Source organism: Canis lupus, chromosome 31 (genome assembly GCF_011100685.1).
Source record: "Canis lupus familiaris isolate Mischka breed German Shepherd chromosome 31, alternate assembly UU_Cfam_GSD_1.0, whole genome shotgun sequence".
NCBI lineage: Eukaryota > Metazoa > Chordata > Mammalia > Carnivora > Canidae > Canis > Canis lupus.
The window spans coordinates 33947091-33962081 of NC_049252.1; the positions used below are offsets into that span (position 1 = coordinate 33947091).

A 14991-nucleotide genomic window follows, 5' to 3' on the forward strand; every position below is an offset into this window, starting at 1 on the left:
GGGAGGAAAAACTGACCACCGATGAGAATAAGGAAAAATCTGTCAAACTTTTAAACTTCATAGTCTACCCGTGGGCTGGCATGTCTGATGCCTGATGCAAATCCTGAGGGCCCAGTCAGAGAGTCTACACCACCCCAATTCTTCCCACAGACCTTCACCAACTGCACAGGGCCAAAAACAGGATACAGAGCAGCTGTCTATGGCCATACCACCCTGAACGCGCCTGATCTCGGAAGCTAAGCAGGGTCGGGCCTGGTTAGTACTTGGATGGGAGGATGCAAAGCAGCTGGGGAAGACCCAGTCCATTTCAAGTGCACTCCAGAGGCCCTCTGAAGGCCAAGAATAGAAAGCCCAGGGCTCAACTAAAGAGCAAAGAGATCTCCTCAGCAACCCAAAAGCAGGCAACTGGGCTATAAAACAGAGGAAGCTCTGTCAAGATTTGGGAAGCTGACAACTTGGCTATAAAATATAGACCTCTCTAGGAATTCAGGCCCCATGTTGGGCTCCATGCTAAAGCCTACCTAAAAAAAATAGATACGGGGCAGCCCCGGTGGCCCAGCGGGTTTAGTGCCACGTTCAGCCCGGGGCGTGACCCTGGACACACGGGATCTAGTCCCATGTCAGGCTCCCTGCATGGAGCCTGCTTCTCCTTCTGCCTGTGTCTCTGCCTCTCTCCCTCTCTCTCTCTGTCTCTCATGAATAATTTTTTAAATCTTTAAAAAAAAAAAAAAAAAGACTGACTTCTGTCTTACCAGCAGACAATTACTGCCTAGTCAGCTTTCACCTTTTGATGATGCAAGCTGCCTTGTTGAACTGGACAAGCGGCAAGGAACAGACAAAGCGCAGCCCACAGACAACTAGGAACTGAGACTCCTAAGTCCAACAACCCTGAGAACTGAATCCAGCCAAAAAACCAGGCAAGGGCGCCTGGCTGGCTCAGTAGGTTAAGCGTCTGCCTTCGGCTAAGGTCATAATCTCAGGGTCCTGGGATCAACTCCCACATCGAGCTCCCTGCTCAGAAAGAAGTCTGCTTCTCTTTCTACCCTCCTCCCCCCACTTGTGCTGTCTCTCTTTCTCTCTCTAACTTTAAAAATAAAAATTAGGTGAGCTTGCAGACTCTTCTATAGTCTAGTCTTCAGATGAAACCCCCAGATTTGGCCTAGAGACTGAAACAACTCAGTTCAGCTGTGCCTGGACTTCTGATTTACAGTAACTTTGAGATAATAATAAAGCTGCATTGTTTCTACCCACTAAGTTTGGGGTAACCTGTCATGCAGCAATAGGTAACTACTACACTACATCACAGTTAAAACTGCTGAAAATCAAAGACAAAATGAAAATCTTAAGCAGCAGCCAGAAAAAAACATTATTTTGAAAGGAGAAATAATAAAACTGCCAATTTTTCAATATTAATGCGCTGAAAGGAAAAAGCACCAACCAAATTTCACCTTTAAAACAATGTTTAAATATAAAGACAAAACAAAAATGTTTTTAAACCAAAAAAAGCAAGAAAAAGGAAAACCGAAGTCATTGCCAACAAACCTTCATTAAAAGAATTAACAAAGTTGTGCAGACTGAAGAAAAATAATCACAGATAAGACACATGGGAAGACAGGAAGGAGCTGAAGATACCAGACAAGGCAGACGGTGGGTAAGCAAATGAGAATTAACTTTAAAACAATAGCAGTAAAAAAAAATAGCAGTAATGTCAGGAAAAATTTTAACATATGTAAAAGTAAAATATGATAATAGCCCAAGGAACAGGAGGGTGACAACAGTTTTTATTTATTTAGGAAATGGTAAAGTTACATGGTCAACATATTTTAACCTCTAAGATAACCTCTAAAATAAAAATAAAAGGATATATAGCTAAAAAGCAATAAAGAACAAATAGTATAATATCCAAAACAGAGAAGAAATAGAGATGGGAACATATATAAAAGATTTCTGGTAGACTTTACACAATTTAATTAATTTACTTAAATTATAAATAGTTTAAAGACTCCAAATAGAAGACTGAATAATAAAACTATATGCTGTTTACAGGAGACATACTTAGAAAGTGAGAACACGGAAAATGTTTGCTTTAATAAAAGTAGAAGGACAGAAAAAGACACACTCTGCCATCACTGAGAGAGAAAACAGGGCTGGCTGTACGAAGGCCAAGTCAGACTTTGAGGCAAAACGCTATTATGAGAGAAAGAACATTTCCTAATTTTTTTAAAAAAGGTCAACTTCTGGAAAAGGCAAAAACAATGGAAACTGTAAAAATATCAGTGATTAGGAAAGAGCGTGGGAAGCATAATTAGGCAGAGCACAAAGGATTTTTAGGGCAATAAACTTATTCTGTACAATACTGTATTAGTAGATGTGTGTCATTTGTCTAAAACCACAAAATACACAATACCAAGAGTACCCACTGTAAATATAAGAGGACCTTAACGTAAACTATGGACTTGGGTGATTATGTTGGGTCAATATAGGTTCATCAACCACAGCAAACGTACCATTCTGGGGGATGAGATAATGAGGGAGGCTGTGCACTTACAAGGGACAGGGGGAGATAGGAAATCTCTATCCTCTGCTCAATTTTGCTGTGAACCGAAAGCTGCTCTAAAAAAGTCTTCATTAGGGATCCCTGGGGGTGGCGCAGCGGTTTAGCGCCTGCCTTTGGCCCAGGGCGCGATCCTGGAGACCAGGGATCGAATCCCACGTCGGGCTCCCGGTGCATGGAGCCTGCTTCTCCCTCTGCCTATGTCTCTGCCTCTCTCTCTCTCTGTGTGACTATCATAAATAAATAAAAATTAAAAAAAAAAAGTCTTCATTTAAAAAAAAAGTCAATTCAATAGGATAACAATTATCAATTTGAACGTACCTACTAACATTAAAAAAAAAGAACTGGGGGAAAAAAAGCTAACTATCATCACAGATGGAGATTAGAACAATCTTTCTCAGACACCAACAGAACAGCAAAAATCAATTAAGGATTTAAACAATGTGAAAGGAAAAAAGCTATGTGACTTCTGTCCCATAGATCCAAACGACTGTTATGATTAGGTGAACCTCGGAAAGCAAAGTACTTAGTAACTATCCTCTTTTCAAAGCAGCATGGTTGGGGTGCCTGACAGGTTCAGTCATTAAAGCATATATATATATATATATATATATATGCATGTATAAATAAATAAAAATAAATAAACAAATAAATAAATAAAATAATAATAAAAATAAAAAATAAAGCATACTCTTGATCCAGGATACTCAGTTCAAGCCCCACGGTGGACGGAGAGCTTAAATAAAGTAGCACAGTCAAGGCTGAGTGACTCCTAGATAGACCACCACCACCATTATTCAGCACCCAGCTATAGGGTACCATTAGTTCCCCATCCCATGTTGTGTTCATCCGTAAATGGGTAAATACCAGGTATCATACTCAGACATAAAAGCTCACAGAAACCATTCTGTTTTCTCATTTAAACCCTACAAATACAAATTAAGTGAAGGGAAAGTCTACGCAATTAGGACTCTTCATCCTACCAACATTTTGTTACTTTTAAGTGCTGATTATTACTGTGTGCCAGGTACTGTAAGCCATCCCCCCCCCCCCCCCGCCGCCCCGCGCTGACAACAACCCTTTGATACAACTATTATCTTTGTTACACAGATCAAGAAACTCAGGTAAAGATCAGAACATCTAGAAGCAGCGCAAATCAGGATTATAGCCCAGATACTTGGCACAAAAACCCAAGTTTTTAATTTTTCTACCACTGTATTGCTAGACTGTAACTTGTCATCAGACTGCCTTAATCATTAAGTGTTCCCAAATTATCAATGAAAGGCCTATAGAATGATACATCTCCATAGTCAACCACAAAGGAAATCCAGAATCCAGACAGGAAAGAGATTAGCTGTGTCAGGATCCCACGAGGTAAATAAAACAGTGGAGTCAGTCGCAATACAATTATCCAGTACAAAGTTGTTTTTTGTTTTAAAAAGGTACATAAGTAGCCTTGCTATAAAAAAAGCTCAACTCAGCCCTCAAGTAGAGTCTAACAGTACACCCAAATTCTAAGTCTTGGTGTATACTCTACCATAACCTGATTCCTTAATCCAGCAGGAAGCTCCCTGCCCCAAGCCCCTTGATTTGGAGAGTTAATCCATAACTGAAAGAGACGGACAAATGAGATGAAAAGAAAAATGTATTGATACCTTTGTGCAAATCAGTTATTCTGATACAGTAACAGGTTTTGTAATGACTAAACTACTTTTAATATTTAGAAGAGTAAAAAATAATTACAATAAATTTAAAATATACTTGCAAGTATTAAATTTAGAAAGATTACACTTAGATTTGACAGAGTTTGCAATATTGAGGTAGCTGAAATAATCACGTATTTGTAGTATAGTGTGGTGCTCACTTCAACAGCACATATACTAAAATACTATGGTGTAGAAATGCTCAAGGAAATTTAAGACAATTAACTTGGTGTTAAATACCTTAAGATTAAATTCTCAGGACGCCTGGGTGGCTCAGCAGTTTGGCACCTGCCTTTGGCCCAGGGTGTGATCCTGGGATCCAGGGATCCAGTCCTGCATCAGGTTCCCTACATAAGGCCTGCTTCTCCCTCTGCCGGGTGTCTCTACCTCTGTGTGTGTGTGTGTGTGTGTCTCATAAATAATTTTTTAAAAATTTTTTAAAAGAATAAATTTTCATTACAAATTAAACACTAATAAAAATAAAATATACTTGTTTCTAGATATATTACTGAATTTATAAGATTTATAACTGAACTTAAAGATTTAAGAAAAATGGCTACTTACAACTCATACTGTATTTCAATACAAACAACTTTTAAGCCTTTTCCTTAAAGGCCTAATAAACATTTTTTTTAAGATTTATTTATTTATTTATGATAGAAAGAGAAAGAGAGAGAGAGAGACACACACACACAGGAGGAGGGAGAAGCAGGTTCCATGCCGGGAGCCTGACGTGGGACTCAATCCTGGGACTCCGGGATCGCACCCTGGGCCAAAGGCAGGCGCTAAACCGCTGAGCCACCCAGAGATCCCCCTAATAAACATTATTTAAAGAAAAAGCATAATGACACTAAATCCACTAACAACAAACTCCAGTGTAAGGATTTCCTGATTTACTGGTTCAGAAAGACTGTGGCCTACAAAATTGCGTGTTACTCAATTACTAAGTGTACTCAATCACATTCACCTTATTTAAACATGTCCTTCCTTTAAAAGTGAGGTCCTTCCTCACTCCCCATGAACACCCCAATTACATTTTACAAATTCACAGGTCCAACTACTAATGCACGGTTAGGTCTTAAGAGATAAGTAGTCCCAATTCTTTTAAGAAGTATCAAAAATACTCTTACTTCCAAAGTACACGCTGGAATGACAACAGGGTCCCAAGTCTAAGATAAACTCTAACTTTGTGAGCAGTGAGACTGGAATCACCTGAAAGATTTCAAAAAATAGCAATGTCCAATCCTAACACCGAAATTCTGATTTAACTGGTGTGGGTTATGGCCTAGGCATCCAGATTTTATAAAGCTCCCCAGATGGCTCTGATCCAAAGAATGAGGACTATTGAGAAAAAGGAGTAAATTAAACATCACAAGAAAACAGCATAAGGAAACTATCAGATAAAACCCAAACGTGAAACACCCTACAGGCTGACCAACTCAAGCGTCTTTAGGAAATCAATGGTACAGGAGAAAAAACTATAGAAGATTAAAAAAAAAAAAAAGAAAAAGGAAAATAAATTCAGTACAACACATGGATGGTGCCTAAAGCCTAATTCAAACTAAATATAAAAAGAAATCCAAGGAACGGGGATCCCTGGGTGGCGTAGTGGTTTAGCACCTGCCTTTGGCCCAGGGCGCGATCCGGGAGACCTGGGATCGAATCCCACATTGGGCTCCCGGTGCATGGAGCCTGCTTCTCCCTCTGCCTAGGTCTCTGCCTCTCTCTCTCTCTGTGTGTGACTATCATAAATAAATAAAAATTAAAAAAAAAAAAAAAAGATTTAAAGAAATCCAAGGAACAAGATGAAAATCTGAGAATGGACTACATATACAAAAGTAAATCTACATATATATCAAAGAATATTATTCTTTGGATTTTAAGTGTGACCCTGGCACTGTGGTGGCCCAAGAAATAGCTCCATCTTTTCGAGATGCACTTTGCAGAATTTAGAGGAAATGTAGCATCTAGGACTTACTTTAAAATACTTCAGCATATTAACCAATAATAAAGGAATGTCTGGAATTTGCTTTAAAACAATACAGCTTAGGGGAGAGAGCTAACAAATGCAACATTCTTTGCCAATCACTGAGGCTGATAAGGAGTACCTAGTAAATGGTTCATGACTACTCTATCTTTCTAGGTTTGAAGATTTCCACTGGTAATTTATTAAAAAAAAAAAAAAAAAACTTCAAATAGAAGCCAAAGTAAAGCTAGCAAATTGGCAACAGGCTTCATTACAGTATCGTCATTTGTGTATATCTGAAATACTTAATAAACAGAAAAGCAGATCGGGTTTGGAGAACTAGAAGCTACCAGCATACTCTGACAAAAGAGTAACTCTGTAAACAAGAAGCTCATCCTCTGTCACTCCCTGCTAGGAGAGAGTGCAGGTGGGAGAGGGCAAAGGACAAAGAGGATACCCACCAGACCCAATGAGCCAAGTGATGAGCAAGGACCTCGCTCACAGCCACATCACAGGAATGTATCACAGAGATTTGGGGTAATCGTAAACAATTTTTAAATAAGGTTTTAGCAATTCTAACGGAAAAGCCAAAAACGTAACGTTCAAAGTTTTCCAGTAATTATAGCATCTCAAAATTTGCACAATTTTCTCTTCCACAGCACAACTGCATTGTCAATAATGCTCTTCTGCTTCCCCGAGAACACTATTTTCTCTCACCGACAGCAGCAGTAAAGCAAGTAGTCCTTCAAACGTTCCCTAGACTCAAATATCAAAATAAATTCAACTCTGCCGCGATGCAGGATTTCTAGAACTCACTTTATCGGAAATACTATTCAGTTTAAGTGTCTGCTTCCAAAAACTCTACATCAGTAAACACTAAATTTGACTAAAACAGCATCCTCTAACCCTCCCCGGTTCTGTCAATAATACCTAACTGTTCACATACAGATGAACAAATCCCCTTTGTTTCCTTTCCGTCCTTTCGTTTAATTCAAGAGCGGTGATCCTATCCTTCTACCAAATTCTGTTACAGGTATTAGAACTGTGGTAAAAGATCACCGAGTTTTTGTTTCGTTCCGTCCTCGGTGGTCTTGCTCTACGAGATGCTGATACAGCCCCCGGCAAAACCAAAATCCTTCCTCCTGGAACACAAACTGGCAAAAAAAAACAGTTCCCTAAAACAATGTTTGACATCATAGGGCAAAGCAGTGGATGAAACCGAATTGTGCACGGAGAGCGACTCAGAAAGCTGACAAAGTGCCACGAAAAGAGACCTGCCATCTACGCCGACGGGGCTCTAACGTGAGACACACCGCATGGTTGGGGCCTGTGTTACCCTACGGACAAGCAAGGTCAACACAGTGATCCATCACGCTAAGCTTTGCAAGGCATTCCGCAAGTGCTGTGCAGCTTTGAGAGGCAAAAGTCCTGGAGGAGCGGCACAGGGTCGCGGCAGCAAGGTTTCTAGGACGCTCGCTGCTCAGGAGAAAGAAAAAAAACACGCTCAACACACGCTCACGTATTTCTCCACCTTTCAGACACCAGCGATTCTATTCCTAGGGAACAAGTGGTTAGAGGGGCTGGGCGGGGCGAGGCAGAGAGGACCAATCAGAGGTCGAGTTACAAGTCGGGCACGACAACAGTAGGATGAGAGCGGCTCGCTGAGTGGCTGGCGCGCCGCCCCCCCGCCCGCGCGCCCGCGCGCACGCGCGCTGCCCGCTCTCACCCTAGGCAGCCGCACCTGGGGACCCGCCCCACCGCAAACCGCGGCGCAGGGTCGCCCCCGCCCCCCGCCCCGCGCCCCGCGCCCCAGCCCCTGCCCCTACCCCCTGCCCCGGGCCGTTTCCTCCCAAAACAAACCCGGCCGCCCCAAAACAAAACAAACCCCAACGCGGACGGACGTCCTGCTGTCGCCAGACGCAACCCCCCACCCTTCCCACCCGCCGTACCCCGCCCCGAGCACCGGTCGGTCACTACGCCCCGCGAGCGGGAGCCCCGATAAGGGGGCGGGGGGGCGGGGGCGCGGGGACGCCAAATGTCAAACATCTCACCAATTCCTCGTAGCTCCTGTTGTGCTCGTTGCCCTCCCAGTCCAACCTCTTCGGCAGCAACTGCAAAGGCACGGGACGCACACGAGTGACCACCGCGCGGGGCCGGGCGGGGGGCGCGGGGGTGGGGGGCGCGGGGGGGGGCCGGGCGAGCGGCCCCGGCAGGGTGGGGAGGAGGGGGCACGGCGGGCACGGCGGCGCCGCCAAGCACAGACCTGGTACTGCTCCAGCTCCTGCACCAGCACCTGCAGCCGACGAGACGCGCAGTTAGGGGGGCGGGGGGCGCCCGGGTCCCCCCCCCCGGCGGCGCCCTGCACCCCGCGACCCCCCGGCGGCGGCGGCGGCGGCGGCGGCGGGGCCGGGCCCTGGACGCCGCCCCGGGGCCCGCACGGCCCGCACTCACCTGGGCGGCTCTGCGACACGGGCCGGCCGAGAGGTACCGGGCGATGAGGAAGTAGAGCTCTGCGGGGAGACGGGGGTCGGGTGAGGAGCGGGCGCGGCGGCGGGGAGGGCGCGCGGCGGGGCCGGGCCGGGCCGGGCCGGGCCGGGCCGGGGGCGCCGCGGGGAGGGCGCGGGCGGCGCGGCTTACCCGACTCGATGAGGGGCACCGGGCGTCGGGCGGGCGGGGGCTCCGCCATGGCGGGGCGCGGGGGCGCGGGGGCGCGGGGGCGCGGGCGGGCGCGGCGAGCGGAGCGTGTAGGCCGCGCCGGGGCCTGAGCGGGCCGGCGTCCCTCTACCTCTGGCGCGCCGCCGCCGCCGCCATGCCGTGCGCGCCGCCACGCCGACGCCTCCGCCAAGTAGTCCCTCCGCGGCCCCGAAAGTAGTCCCCGCGCGGCGGCCGCCCGGCGCCCCCGGCGCCCCCACGGCGGGGCCGCGCGTCCCCCGAGCCCGGGTCAGGGGCGCCGCGGCGGGGCGGGGGGGCGCGGGGCGCGGGGCGAGGCCCGGGCCGGCGGCGGGGGGGGCGGGGAGCGCGCGTGGCCGGGATCCCTGCGCGCGGTGAGGCGGCTCCGGCCATTGTGCGGCGGCGGCGGCGGCGGCGGGCGCGGGGCGGGGGCGGCCGGGGCGCGGGGGCGGGGGCGGCCGGGACGCCCCAACACACGCGCGCGCACCCCTCGTTCGGAGCCCGGCGGGGGCAGCCCGGGACGCGCGGCCGGGGCGGCGGGGTCGCCCCCCGCTCGGAGGAGCAGCTCGCCGGCCCCCCGCGGACACTCCGATGCCCCCGCGCCCCCGAGGGCACGGCCGACGTCCGCCGCCCCGAAGGACGGAGCAGGCACACCGCGCCGCAGCCCCCGCCGGAGCCCGGCCGTGCAGCAGCAGAGGGGACCGGGAGGATGCAACGCAGCCTGGAAGCGGCGACGGCGTAGCCGGATCGGGAAACGGGGGTGGGGGTGGGGGTGGGGGGCGAGCGGGCACCTCCTGCAGGCAGCGGGCGGGCGGGCGGGCAGCCCGTTCCCGGGAGGACAGGCTGCAAACCTGGGGGAGCCCTGAAGGGGGCGCCCCGTGCTGGAGCGCTCCGAGCGGCGGGCGAGGATTTCTGGCCCCTCCGGATCGGCTGTGCTGGGCCGCTGACCCCCTGCACGTGCAGGGGCATCCCACCCTGAGCCTGAAAGAGCAGCAGTGAGCAGAGCAAAGCCCCCCCCCCCCCCCCGGGGTCCTTCCAGCTCCTGCTCCGTGGGATCGCCCCCGCTGCAGGTGGAGCTCAAACGTGGTGCTTCGGGGCGGGCTCAGGTGGGCCCGACCCTGGGTCCTGTGGCGCTGGGCCTGAGCCCAAGCGTCCCCTCACCTGTAAACCGTAGATGCCTGTGTGTGTCTGCTTTCTTTTCCTTTTTTTTTTTTAATTTTGTGCGTGTGTGCCTGCTTTCGTAGCGTTGTGAGCATTTACAGCCCCGTGGGTTAATGTGTGCCCAGTGTATAGTTATAAGCACTGCGCCCCGTACCAGTTTTTATGATTATCTACACCAGATAGCAAAGGTTCTTCTGTGTGTCTGTCAATGAACAACCCAAACGTGTTCAGATAGGTGCATCAGTAATGTATTCTTACATCTGTTAATTCAGCGCATTATCAAGTGAGACCAAAAAAAAAAAAAAAAAAACCACACACACACACAAAGAACAAGCCACATCCTTGCCATCAAGGACTTCAGTGTCTTTTGGGAGAAACAGATGTAAGCAGATCGTGACAAAATTTAGGGCAGAAAGGACATCAACCTGCCTGTGGGAGGGGGAGTTAAGAGAGTTAAGAGCCTTCCCAGCTTCTGTGTGGAACGAGATTCCGGGCATCTGAACAACCAGGGCCAAGACATGAGTAACACTGCAAGTTTAAGGAGCTCAAGTTTCGTATGACTGCTTAAGGTGACTTTGGAGATGCGGAGGAGACCCATGAAGTCAGGAGTTAAAATTGAGAAGGAAAAAAAAAAAAATGAGAGGTTCTATAAGCCCAGAGAAGAGTCTTGTTTTAATTTTAGGATTGATTTGAGAGTACTAGGACCAGGAGGCAGGAAAACCATTTAGATGACCCTTTAAATAGGAAAGAAATGAAGATGCATTAAGGCAGTGGACATAAGGACAAAGAGGCAAAGACAGGATCAGAAATAGTTGGAGGGGGACACCTGGGTGGCTCAGCGGTTGAGCATCTGCCTTGGGCCCAGGGCATGATCCTGGGGTCCTAGAATGAAGCACACATTGGGTTCCCCGCAGGGAGCCTGTTACTCCCTCTGTCTATGTCTCTGCCTCTGTGTCTCTCATGAATAAATAAAATCCTTAAAAAAATAAAAAAAGAAATGCTTGGAGGTTAGGTCAACACAATGAGGTTGAAGTGGGATGAGAAGAGTCAAAAAAAGTCAAGCGTGGGGCTGAGTGGGTCAAGGTTGTGCCACCAACTAAGATAGGACATTCAGGCTGTAACTCCTTTGTTAAAATGAGTAACTACTTGGCACAACTTGATTATTTGAAGTTACGGTGCGTGTATTCCTGTGGGACAGTATGATCTATGCTACAAGATTACTCTAGTTAGTAAGTGATAAAGACATGAAGAAGGGTGGGGCAGCCTGGGTGGCTCAGCGGTTTAGCGCTGCCTTTAACCCAGGGTGTGGTCCTGGAGACTTGGGATCGAATCCCACGTTGGGCTCCCTGCATGCAGCCTGCTTCTCCCTCTACCTGTGGCACGCGCTCTCTCTCTCTCTCTCTCTCTCATAAATAACTCTTAAAAAAAAAAAAAAAGGCATCAGGGCAGCTCAGTCAGTGTCTGCCTTCAGCTCAGCTGGTTATCTCAAGGTCCTGGGATCAAGCCCTGCATCAGCAGAGAGTGTGCTTCTCCCTCTCCCTCTGCCCCTCCCCACCACTCATGCTCTCACTCACTCAAATAAATAAAGTCTTAAAAAAAAAAAAAAGACATGAAAGGAAGACTAACATTCTCAGAGACAGACCCAAGAGTTGCATACTTCACTTTGGAGGTTTTTTTGGTTGGTTGGTTTTGGTTTTGTTTTTGAAAGATTTTCTCTTTAAGCAATCTCTGCACCCAATGTGGGCAGACAACCCCAGGACTCAGAAGCCCGGGATCAAGAGCCCTACAATCCGCTGACTGAGCCTGTCAGGTGCCCTGCATATTTTACTTTGTTACAACGTCATAAAAGTAAAAGCCCCCAAAACATAAGAATTCATCTCTCAAGTACTGGTCATCGTCCAAGACTATAATTCCCCTGTGAGCAGCCTGGTAACCATCATGAGGCATCAGGGTTGAGGACAGTTTTCCTTTGCAAAAGCCCTGCTAATTAATCCCTTTGCAACCTCCTCTGATGTCCCTGACAAGTACTGCTTGTGGATTTGAAAGAGACACAAAGATTCTGACAAGAGGTGGAATATCTTCCCCATTCAACTCTCAAGTGACAGAGACCCAGATTTGATCCCACTTCTGCCACCTGGAAAAGAGAATATACTCTCCATCAGCAGGTCCACAGTGGAGGACCTGCCAAGAGTCTCCAAGCAAAGCATAAATTATGTATACATTCACCCCATGCTGAACCCAAACCATTCCAAACGCAAACACTAAGATTTGCTCTTGGGTAAATGGAAATAACTGGAGTCGCATCACGGGAAAGCTATATGGAAAGCTAAATTCTAGAAAAGTTGATAGATAAGCAAAGGCCAGAAGATCTTAATGGCTGATGACGTCATCTGTAATGTTGTCACCTATTTCCAGTATGAGAGAACTAGGATGTGTTGTTAGTCCTTGGCAGGCAACCCCCCTCCTGGATAAGCATCACTGATCTTAGTCAGATGCCATTAATATACTCACTTCCTGGGCAGCCCAGATGGTTCAGTGGTTTAGCACCGCCTTCAGCCCGGGGTGTGATCCTGGAGTCCCGGGATCGAGTCCTGGGATCGAGTCCCACATCAGGCTTCCTGCATGGAGCCTGCTTCTCCCTCTGCCTGTCTCTCTCTCTCTCTCTCTCTCTCTCTGTGTGTGTGTGTGTGTGTCTCTCATGAATAAATAAAAATCTTTAAAATATATATATACTCACTTCCCAGCTGAGGGAGACAGAAGGGCCTGAGGACCCATAGCCAAGGCTGCAAGCCCGCCTGGGACCCAGCTACCTTAGACCCAACCCACGCTCGGCAGAACTCTTTCTCCCCTTGCCACATTTCACAAAGGAGGAATCAGAGCCTGAAGAGGAGGGGACTCACACAACACCACACAGAGGGTGCGGCAGAGCGGAGATTGGAAATGCACAACTATGTGCACCATCTCCTTTATCACAGGCAACTCTGATGAACTCTCTTGTCCTCATTTTAAGCAGGAGGAAACAGGTTTAGAAAATTTCCAGAACTTGCCTATGGATGTAAACTCTTAAAAAAGGGGAAAAAAATAATAATCCAGTGGACCTTCCCAGTTACCACTTAGGAGCCCCCCAAAGCATTAAGTGTGAAAAGCACAGCTGGAAAATGGGGAGCAAACTAGACTTAGGGGCAAGATTGAAAGAGTGAAACCGTGAAACGTGTGAGCCCTAGACACTGCAAAGAAAACTGTATACATAATTCCAGTCCTAGTCTCAGTGCGTTGGTGCAAATATACCTTGACCGAATTTCCTTTCAGCCAGCAGGCACTGTTAGTACACACACCATAGCAGCATAATAAAGTAGAGGGTGTCGGACCTACAGAAGAGTGATACCACCAAACTAAATCAGGACAAGGAGGTGAAGTCAAGTGCACGCAAAAACCTGCATCATTTCTTCCATTCGACAAAAATTGTATCGAAGGCCTTCTCTCAGACAGGCAGATGGGGTAAACACTGTTTTCTGGGCTTCTGGGAGCTAAATCCCCTGGAAGTGAAGGAGTTAATATCTTGAGAGGTCTCCAGAAGACTTGGGGAGGGGGGGGGGGAACAAACAAACAAAAAAACTAGCTAAAACAAAGAAGGTATCTGGGTGTGGATAAGCCCTCAGTCAACGAGTAGACCTTGCATGTGATTCCTGAGGTTCCTCCTCCACTTCCTCCAGGGTCATCTTTCCCTCGGGACCTCTTCTTCCCTTTAAATCCAAACCAACCAGCTGTCCCCCAGAATGCTACTTGTCCCTGCCTCCTTCAGCAAATTGCTTCCACATTCATCCCTCCCCTCCCTGGCATCTGCCTCTCCCTGGTCCCTGGCTTCCATCCCTACGTGCTCCCACGTTGCAGGCATTGGCCCGTGTCTGTGTCCAAGTCTTGCCAGTTCTTTTGAAATGTTTCTCAGGGTGTTGGAGAGAACACGGTGTGATTGGACGAGAGGGACCTTGGGCACGTGGGAGCTGGGATCAGAACGTGTCCGTCTTTGAAAGCCACTTACTAGCTGAGCAAACACCCTGGCTCAGTGTTCGTGTTTGAGGTTTGATCATCTTTAAAATAGGGATTAACAACAGTAGGTAACATGTGGTGTTTCCATCTCCTGCCCCCTGCACGAGCCCATTTGCATATATTATTTAATGCCACAAGATAGCTAGGATCCGAGTCGTTTGTGAACATTTCCGAGAAAATGCCTACAAAGCTCTTGGAACGACGCCCAGCTCTCAACATGATACTATGACGTAAGAAAAAAATTTTTTTTCCTCCATTCCCTCAGCCACCAACGAGTCTCCTCCAAGGTCTCCTTGACTCCCTACCCAACGAATCCTATCACTACTTTTACACTTCCTTAAATACAGCTTAACATATTCTCCATTCGAGCCCATCTCGTTCCCTATCCCCTAAGCCCAAACTCCAGGCTCCCTTTTAAAGCTGTGTGGGATGCTCTGCTTTCCACCCTTTTACCCCCGGGGGCATCTGCGGGAAAGGTGACTGCTCCAGGCGTGGAGCTCTCCTGTCCTCCGGCTCAGGCAGTAGGAGGCCCCCACGGGAGACCGAGGAGTGGGCGGAGGGGAGGTAAGGGTGGGTCTCTATCTTCCCGGTGCCTTTCCTGCCAAGCCGCAGGTCAGTGGTGGCTGTGGGTTCTCTAACCAAAGCCACAGCTCGTCTGGGACAGCCCTCTCTCCTTACAGGAAACCCCTCTGGGTTTTAGGACCTCTATCTCTTCCGAGTCAGATGGGAGCCGTGGGAGGGAGCCCGGCGTGCCCACCCCCTTGTAAACAGCAGCTTCATTAACTCTCCTCCCTTTCCCCCCACGGATTACGTGTTCTCTTGCCTTCCAGACCTCTGGTAGGTACCTGCACTCTCCGTGACGGTGCCTGCAGTGGAACTGTCTGAAGCAT

General features: G+C 48.4%; 1 protein-coding gene across 2 annotated transcripts in view; it reads right to left on the minus strand.

Annotated features, from left to right (window-relative positions):
- Positions 1 to 8913, minus strand: part of BRWD1 (bromodomain and WD repeat domain containing 1) — a 119509-nt gene extending 110596 nt beyond the window's left edge. For both annotated transcript variants that reach the window (XM_038581507.1, XM_038581506.1), the window contains exons 1-4: positions 8861 to 8913; positions 8675 to 8733; positions 8487 to 8516; positions 8275 to 8334 (exon numbers count right to left, since the gene is read on the minus strand). In XM_038581507.1, coding sequence (XP_038437435.1) covers positions 8275 to 8334; positions 8487 to 8516; positions 8675 to 8733; positions 8861 to 8909 — 198 coding nt within the window. In that variant the 5' untranslated portion in view covers positions 8910 to 8913. The remainder of the gene's footprint in view (positions 1 to 8274; positions 8335 to 8486; positions 8517 to 8674; positions 8734 to 8860) is intronic.
- Between the last annotated feature and the right edge of the window lie 6078 nt (positions 8914 to 14991).